The 10,000-nt window shown below is 44.4% G+C and overlaps 1 protein-coding gene across 1 annotated transcript in view; it reads right to left on the reverse strand.

Annotated features, from left to right (window-relative positions):
- LOC135521358 (kinesin-like protein KIF13A) overlaps window positions 1-10,000 on the reverse strand; it is a 68,606-nt gene that overhangs the window by 8,164 nt on the left and 50,442 nt on the right. The window contains exon 3 of the mRNA XM_064947269.1: window positions 8,744-8,756. Within this exon, the coding sequence (XP_064803341.1) occupies window positions 8,744-8,756 (13 nt within the window). The remainder of the gene's footprint in view (window positions 1-8,743; window positions 8,757-10,000) is intronic.

Consider the following 10,000-nt stretch of genomic DNA (forward strand, 5'->3'; position numbering starts at 1 on the left):
AAGAAGGATCAACACACACACACACACACACTGTAAGCTCCTGTCTGAGCATGTTGTAGTGGATCTACCTAAAGGAGGTAGTGGGACACTATGGCAGACACACACCTACAGACACTATGACAGACACACACCTACAGACACTATGACAAAAACACACCTACAGACACTATGACAGACACACACCTACAGACACTATGACAGACACACACATACAGACACTATGACAGACACACACCTACAGACACTATGACAGACACACACCTACAGACACTATGACAGACACACACCTACAGACACTATGACAGACACACACCTACAGACACTATGACAGACACACACCTACAGACACTATGACAGACACACACCTACAGACACTATGACAAAAACACACCTACAGACACTATGACAAAAACACACCTACAGACACTATGACAGACACACACCTACAGACACTATGACAGACACACACATACATACACTATGACAGACACACACCTACAGACACTATGACAGACACACACCTACAGACACTATGACAGACACACACCTACAGACACTATGACAAAAACACACCTACAGACACTATGACAGACACACACCTACAGACACTATGACAGACACACACATACATACACTATGACAGACACACACCTACAGACACTATGACAGACACACACCTACAGACACTATGACAGACACACACCTACAGACACTATGACAGACACACACCTACAGACACTATGACAGACACACACCTACAGACACCATGACAGACACACACCTACAGACACTATGACAGACACACACATACAGACACTATTACAGACACACACCTACAGACACTATGACAAACTTATTGGACTGTTTCAAGACAACCTACAACACAAGACAGAGAGAGAGAGAGAGAGAGAGAGAGAGAGAGAGAGAGAGAGAGAGAGAGAAGAGAGGAATAGAGACATAGACAGAGAGAGAGAGAGGGAGAAGAGAAAGATAGAGGGAGAGAGAGAGAGAAGGGGATAGAGGCAGAGAGAGGGAGGGAGGGAGAGATAGAGGGATAAACAGAGAAAGAGAGAGAAAAGAATGATGAGGGAACGAGAGAAGCAGAGAGAGAGAGAAAGAGACATAGAGAGAGAGAGGGAGAGAGAGAGAGAGCGAGAGGGAGAGAGAGAGCGAGAGGGATAGAGAGAGAGAGAGAGAGAGAGAGAGAGAGAGACAGAGAGAGGGATAGAGATAGAGAGAGAGAGACAGAGACAGAGAGAGAGAGAGAGAGAGAGAGGGATAGAGACAGACAGAGAGAGAGAGACAGACAGAGACAGAGACAGAGAGAGACAGAGACAGAGAGAGAGAGAGAGAGAGAGAGAGAGAGAGAGAGAGAGAGAGAGAGAGAGAGAGAGAGAGAGAGAGAGAGAGAGAGAGAGAGAGAGACAGAGAGAGACAGAGACAGAGACAGAGAGAGAGAGAGAGAGAGAGAGAGAGAGAGAGAGAGAGAGAGAGAGAGAGAGACAGAGAGAGGGATAGAGACAGAGAGAGAGAGAGGGATAGAGACAGAGAGAGAGAGAGAGACAGACAGAGACAGAGACAGAGAGAGACAGAGACAGAGAGAGAGAGAGAGGGATAGAGACAGAGAGAGAGAGAGACAGACAGAGAGAGAGACAGACAGAGACAGAGACAGAGAGAGAGAGAGTGATAGAGAGAGAGAGAGAGAGAGAGAGAGAGAGAGAGAGAGAGAGGGAGAGAGAGAGAGGGAGGGACAGAGAAGAAACCCTGATGAGTGTTGTTGACTGAGGTAATGCTAGTTGTCGTGACGGGGCCTCAGCATCCCAGGGACTGCACCCCAAATGGCATCCTATTCCCTATGGGCTCTCTGTTCAAAAGTGGTGCACTGTACAGGGAATAGGGTGCCAGCCCAGATCCACTGTAGGGCAGCTACAGTGGGGCAAAAAAGTATTTAGTCAGCCACCAATTGTGCAAGTTCTCCCACTTAAAAAGATGAGGCCTGTAATTTTCATCATAGGTACACTTCAACTATGACAGACAAAATGACAAAAGAAATCCAGAAAATCACATTGTAGGATTTTTAATTAATTTATTTGCAAATTATTAATTTATTTGCAAATCATAACTACAAACAAGCAAGATTTCTGGCTCTCACAGACCTGTAACTTCTTCTTTAAGAGGCTCCTCTGTCCTCCACTGGTTACCTGTATTAATGGCACCTGTTTGAACTTGTTATCAGTATAAAAGACACCTGTCCACAACCTCAAACAGTCACACTCCAAACTCCACTATGGCCAAGACCAAAGAGCTGTCAAAGGACACCAGAAACAAAATTGTAGACCTGCACCAGACTGGGAAGACTGAATCTGCAATAGGTAAGCAGCTTGGTTTGAAGAAATCAACTTGTGGGAGCAATTATTAGGAAATGGAAGACATACAAGACCACTGATAATCTCCCTCGATCTGGGGCCCCACGCAAGATCTCACCCCGTGGGGTCAAAATGATCACAAGAACGGTGAGCAAAAATTCCAGAACCACACGGGGGGACCTAGTGAATGACCTGCAGAGAGCTGGGACCAAAGTAACAAAGCCTACCATCAGTAACACACTACGCCGCCAGGGACTCAAATCCTGCAGTGCCAGAAGTGTCCCCCTGCTTAAGCCAGTACATGTCCAGGCCCGTCTGAAGTTTGCTAGAGAGCATTTGGATGATCCAGAAGAAGATTTTGAGAATGGTTAGATGAAACCAAAATATAACTTTTTGGTAAAAACTCAACTCATCGTGTTTGGAGGACAAAGAATGCTGAGTTGCATCCAAACAACACCATACCTACTGTGAAGCATGGGGGTGGAAACATTATGCTTTGGGGCTGTTTTTCTGCAAAGGGACCAGGACGACTGATTCGTGTAAAGGAAATAATGAATGGGGCCATGTATCGTGAGATTTTGAGTGAAAACCTCCTTCCATCACCAAGGGCCTTAAAGATGAAACGTGGCTGGGTCTTTCAGCATGACAATGATCCCAAACACACCGCCCGGGCAACGAAGGAGTGGCTTCGTAAGAAGCATTTCAAGGTCCTGGAGTGGCCAAGCCAGTCTCCAGATCTCAACCCCATAGAAAATCTTTGGAGGGAGTTGAAAGTCCGTGTTGCCCAGCAACAGCCCCAAAACATCACTGCTCTAGAGGAGATCTGCATGGAAGAATGGGCCAAAATACCAGCAACAGTGTGTGAAAACCTTGTGAAGACTTACAGAAAACGTTTGACCTCTGTCATTGCCAACAAAGGGTATATAACAAAGTATTGAGATAAACTTTTGTTATTAACCAAATACTTATTTTCCACCATAATTTGCAAATTAATTAATTAAAAATCCTACAATGTGATTTTCTGGATTTTTTTTTTCTCATTTTGTCTGTCATAGTTGAAGTGTACATATGATGAAAATTACAGGCCTCTCGCATCTTTTTAAGTGGGAGAACTTGCACAATTGGTGGCTGACTAAATACTTTTTTGCCCCACTGTATGACCCAGGCTCCATGCTGGCCTGGTCTGCTGGCCTGGTCTGCTGGCCTGGTCTGCTGGCCTGGTCTGCTGGCCTGGTCTGTTTGGCAGACAGACAGTGGTAGTTGGATGTTGGAGTTAAATGAATTCATAAATCAGGGTCACGGCTCCACAGTAGACATTCCAGCTCCCAGTGACCCGTCTCCACGGCAACCCGGCTGGAGTCGTTCCTGGAGGTGCAGGCTGTGTGTATATTACACACAGTGTGAGAACTGTTTGTGTGTGTGTGTGTGTGTGTGTGTGTGTGTGTGTGTGTGTGTGTGTGTGTGTGTGTGTGTGTGTGTGTGTGTGTGTGTGTGTGTGTGTGTGTGTGTGTGTGTGTGTGTGTGTGTGTGTGTGTGTGTGTGTGTGTGTGTGTGTGTGTGTGAGAGAGATAGAGAGCCACCTGTGTTTGCACACAGCTGTAAGTGGATGAATGGATGGCATAGAAATGATACTCTCTGGTTTAGACTCTCACTCTGGTCCAGACCCTCTCTCTGGTCTAGACTCTCTCTCTGGTCTAGACTCTCTCTCTGGTCTAGACTCTCTCTCTGGTCTAGGCCCCCTCTCTGGTCTAGGCCCCCTCTCTGGTCTAGGCCCCCTCTCTGGTCTAGGCCCCCTCTCTGGTCTAGACTCTCTCTCTGGTCTAGACTTTCTCTCTGGTCTAGACTCTCTCTCTGGTCTAGACCCTCTCTCTGGTCTAGACTCTCTCTCTGGTCTCGACCCTCTCTCTGGTCTAGACCCTCTCTCTGGTCTAGACCCTCTCTCTGCTTTAGACTCTCTCTGGTCTAGACCCTCTCTCTGGTCTAGACCCTCTCTCTGGTCTAGACCCTCTCTCTGGTCTAGACTCTCTCTGGTCTAGGCCCCCTCTCTGGTCTAGGCCCTCTCTCTGGTCTAGGCCCTCTCTCTGGTCTAGGCCCTCTATCTGGTCTAGGCCCTCTCTCTGGTCTAGGCCCTCTCTCTGGTCTAGGCCCTCTCTCTGGTCTAGGCCCTCTCTCTGGTCTAGACCCTCTCTCTGGTCTAGACCCTCTCTCTGGTCTCGACTCTCTCTCTCTGGTCTAGACTCTCTCTCTGGTCTAGGCCCTCTCTCTGGTCTAGGCCCTCTCTCTGGTCTAGGCCCTCTCTCTGGTCTAGACCCTCTCTCTGGTCGAGACCCTGTCTCTGGTCTAGACCCTCTCTCTCTGGTCTAGGCCCTGTCTCTGGTCTAGACCCTCTCTCTGGTCTAGACCCTGTCTCTGGTCTAGACCCTCTCTCTCTGGTCTAGGCCCTCTCTCTGGTCTAGTCCCTCTCTCTGGTCTAGGCCCTCTCTGGTCTAGACTCTCTCTCTGGTCTAGACCCTCTCTCTAGTCTAAGCCATCTCTCTAGTCTAGGCCCTCTCTAGTCTAGACACCCTCTCTAGTCTAGACACCCTCTCTAGTCTAGACACCCTCTCTAGTCTAGACCCTCTCTCTAGTCTAGACCCTCTCTCTAGTCTAGACCCTCTCTAGTCTAGACCCTCTTTAGTCTAGACCTTCTCTCGTCTAGCCTAGTGCTGCAGACTCCCACACTACTAGACCCTCCTTGAATTAGAGGGATTCAACTGGCTCCAATAGTTCAGGGGCTGTACAGTATGTATCTAGTGTCAGAGTGCTGAGGAGCTGTATGTATCTAGTGTCTCATTGTGCTGATTTAGGATCAGTTTAGCCTTTTAGATAATAATAATAAATACGATGGACAGGGGGACCTGATCCTAGATCAGCACTCCTACTCTGAGACGTTTGGTATACAGACCAATATATTTTTATTAAACATATGGGTTAGACCTGCTCTATGAAGTCATATGGGTTAGACCTGCTCTATGAAGACATACATTTACATTACATTACATTTAAGTCATTTGGCAGACGCTCTTATCCAGAGCGACTTACAAATTGGTGAATTCACCTTATGACATCCAGTGGAACAGCCACTTTACAATAGTGCATCTAAATCATTTAAGGGGGGAGGGTGAGAAGGATTACTTTATCCTATCCTAGGTATTCCTTAAAGAGGTGGGGTTTCAGGTGTCTCCGGAAGGTGGTGATTGACTCCGCTGTCCTGGCGTCGTGAGGGAGTTTGTTCCACCATTGGGGGGCCAGAGCAGCGAACAGTTTTGACTGGGCTGAGCGGGAACTGTACTTCCTCAGTGGTAGGGAGGCGAGCAGGCCAGAGGTGGATGAACGCAGGTTAGACCTGCTCTATGAAGTCATATGGGTTAGACCTGCTCTATTTTTATTTTTTTTTACCTTTATTTAACTAGGCAAGTCAGTTAAGAACAAATTCTTATTTTCAATGACGGCCTAGGAACAGTGGGTTAACTGCCTGTTCAGGAGCAGAACGACAGATTTGTACCTTGTCAGCTCGGGGGTTTGAACTTGCAACCTTCCGGTTACTAGTCCAACGCTCTAACCACGAGGCTACGCTGCCGCCCCTCTATGAAGACATATGGGTTAGACCTGCTCTATGAAGACATATGGGTTAGACCTGCTCTATGAAGACATATGGGTTAGACCTGCTCTATGAAGACATATGGGTTAGACCTGCTCTAAGAAGACATATGGGTTAGACCTGCTCTATGAAGACATATGGGTTAGACCTGCTCTATGAAGACATATGGGTTAGACCTGCTCTAAGAAGACATATGGGTTAGACCTGCTCTATGAAGACATATGGGTTAGACCAAACACCATTCATCATACAACATACACACAACAGGTTGGACTGTAAGACAGACAGACAGACAGACCAGACAGACCAGACCAGACCAGACCAGACCAGACCAGACCAGACAGACAGACAGACAGACAGACAGACAGACAGACAGACAGAGTTTAGGGGGAAACTAATTTGAAGTTGTATTCAGGACTTAGCAGACCAGGCAGTAATTTCTGCTAGAGTGCCTGGCTAAAGCTCAGAGGACAGATATGAATCAGCACGATGAGACACGGCCCCACGACTGAACCCAAAACCCATCCCAGAGTGTGTTCAACTCTGCTCCCGAACGCCTTTCAAATTGTCACCATCCACCAGAGAGAGTGTGGGGGCGGGGGTAGGGAGGTGGTGAGGGGGACCTGCACTCCAACAACGCAGCTCTGAATACGCACGCACGCACGCACGCACGCACGCACGCACACACACACACACACACACACACACACACACACACACACACACACACACACACACACACACACACACACACACACTGTATTTTAGACACATTACACACACACGCACACACACACACACACACACTGGGCCAGTGTTCCTGCTCGTTCCTCCCTCTCATTGTGGATCTCTTTGTGGATGTTCACCAGATTTTAGAGAGCTGACACGTTCACACAGACGTCTATATGGCTCCCCACCGCAGACCAACCAAACCACTGACAACCCAGTCGTTACACACACTGTGGGCTGGGCGATATATCAAATTCATTACAATGTATGTTTTTGGCGCGATATTTCAAATGCCTGTGTATTTATTTATCTTCATGAGTGTCTTATGTCCGCGTGTTCTCATGTTGTCTTTAGACAGATTTTTTGGTCGCGTCTCCTTCGCTCCTTCTGTGCACATTCCCATTTCCACCAGAGATCTGTACATAATGACAAGATCCACGTCTCCGCCCTGACAATGGGAGTCGTTGTCCCAGAGGCAGGAAGGCAGTACTTTAGACGACAAGCTTAGGTTAAAAATAAACCCATTGAAACGCATTTGGGTTTATTTTCGACAGATTTTAGTTATACTGTAGTAAAACCTCTCACATGCATATTCCTCTCTGTTTACACACCTGCCTTCCTCTAGTTTAGACAGATTAACTACATGTCATACTGTACCTTAGACAGATTAACTACATGTCATACTGTACCTTAGATTAACTACATGTCATACTGTACCTTAGACAGATTAACTACATGTCATACTGTACCTTAGACAGATTAACTACATGTCATACTGTACCTTAGACAGATTAACTACATGTTATACTGTATTTTAGACAGATTAACTACATGTCATACTGTACCTTAGATTAACTACATGTCATACTGTACCTTAGACAGATTAACTACATGTTATACTGTACCTTAGATTAACTACATGTCATACTGTATCTTAGACAGATTAACTACATGTTATACTGTACCTTAGACAGATTAACTACATGTCATACTGTACCTTAGACAGATTAACTACATGTCATACTGTACCTTAGACAGATTAACTACATGTCATACTGTACCTTAGACAGATTAACTACATGTCATACTGTATCTTAGACAGATTAACTACATGTTATACTGTATCTTAGACAGATTAACTACATGTCATACTGTACCTTGGACAGATTAAGTACATGTCATACTGTACCTTAGACAGATTAACTACATGTCATACTGTATCTTAGACAGATTAACTACATGTTATACTGTATCTTAGACAGATTAACTACATGTCATACTGTACCTTGGACAGATTAACTACATGTCTTACTGTACCTTAGACAGATTAACTACATGTTATACTGTATGTTAGACAGATTAACTACATGTCATACTGTACCTTAGACAGATTAACTACATGTCATACTGTACCTTAGACAGATTAACTACATGTCATACTGTATCTTAGACAGATTAACTACATGTCATACTGTACTTTAGACAGATTAACTACATGTCATACTGTACCTTAGACAGATTAACTACATGATTAATACATGTTATACTGTACCTTAGACAGATTATTTTACTGACAGATTAACTACATGTTATACTGTACCTTAGACAGATTAACTACATGTCATACTGTACCTTAGACAGATTAACTACATGTCATACTGTACCTTAGATTAACTACATGTCATACTGTACCTTAGACAGATTAACTACATGTTATACTGTACCTTAGACAGATTAACTACATGTCATACTGTACCTTAGACAGATTAACTACATGTCATACTGTACCTTAGACAGATTAACTACATGTTATACTGTATCTTAGACAGATTAACTACATGTCATACTGTACCTTAGACAGATTAACTACATGTCATACTGTACCTTAGACAGATTAACTACATGTCATACTGTCTTAGACAGATTAACTACATGTCATACTGTCTTAGACAGATTAACTACATGTTATACTGTACCTTAGACAGATTAACTACATGTCATACTGTACCTTGGATTGTTTCCTGGAGGAAGAGGAGCAGATGGAACCATGATGAACAGATTCAGGATGGGAGGATGGAGGAGAGAGAGGAGACCCAGGGGTCCATCAACAACACCATATGAGAGAGAGAGAGAGAGAGAGAGACATAGAGAGAGAGACATAGAGAGAGAGAGACATAGAGAGAGAGACATAGAGAGAGAGAGACATAGACATAGAGAGAGAGAGAGATAGACATAGAGAGAGAGAGAGAGAGAGAGAGAGAGAGAGAGAGAGAGAGAGAGAGAGAGAGAGGAGACACCATGGTTAGCATTAAAACAATTGAACACTGTTAACTGTTACCTCTCTCTCTTATGTTCATTTTCAAGTTTTACAGTAAAGTGCCTTTTTAACAAACTCTAAACCCAACAATGCAGTAATCAATATCAATGTGGTACTAAAAATAACAAGGAACAACAAAAACACAGGAGATATAAAAATAAGAAATAAAAAGAACAGGAGAAAGTAAGAAGCTGTAAACAGGGTCAGTTCAATACCATATTAACAATGTACAGGGACACTGGAGTGATAGAGGTAGATATGTAGAGGGGTAAACATACTATATACAGGGTCAGTTCAGTACCATATTAACAATGTGCAGGGATACTGGAGGGATAGAGGTAGATATGTAGAGGGGTAAACATACTATATACAGGGTCAGTTCAGTACCATATTAACAATGTACAGGGACACTGGAGGTATAGAGGTAGATATGTAGAGGGGTAAACATACTATATACAGGGTCAGTTCAGTACCATATTAACAATGTACAGGGATACTGGAGGTATAGAGGTAGATATGTAGAGGGGTAAACATACTATATACAGGGTCAGTTCAGTACCATATTAACAATGTACAGGGACACTGGAGTGATAGAGGTAGATATGTAGAGGGGTAAACATACTATATACAGGGTCAGTTCAGTACCATATTAACAATGTACAGGGACACTGGAGGTGATAGAGGTAGATATGTAGAGGGGTAAACATACTATATACAGGGTCAGTTCAGTACCATATTAACAATGTACAGGGATACTGGGGGATAGAGGTAGATATGTAGAGGGGTAAACATACTATATACAGGGTCAGTTCAGTACCATATTAACAATGTACAGGGATACTGGAGTGATAGAGGTAGATATGTAGAGGGGTAAACATACTATATACAGGGTCAGTTCAGTACCATATTAACAATGTACAGGGACACTGGAGGTATAGAGGTAGATAT

The sequence above is a fragment of the Oncorhynchus masou genome, chromosome 29 (assembly GCF_036934945.1).
Source record: "Oncorhynchus masou masou isolate Uvic2021 chromosome 29, UVic_Omas_1.1, whole genome shotgun sequence".
Taxonomy (NCBI): domain Eukaryota; kingdom Metazoa; phylum Chordata; class Actinopteri; order Salmoniformes; family Salmonidae; genus Oncorhynchus; species Oncorhynchus masou.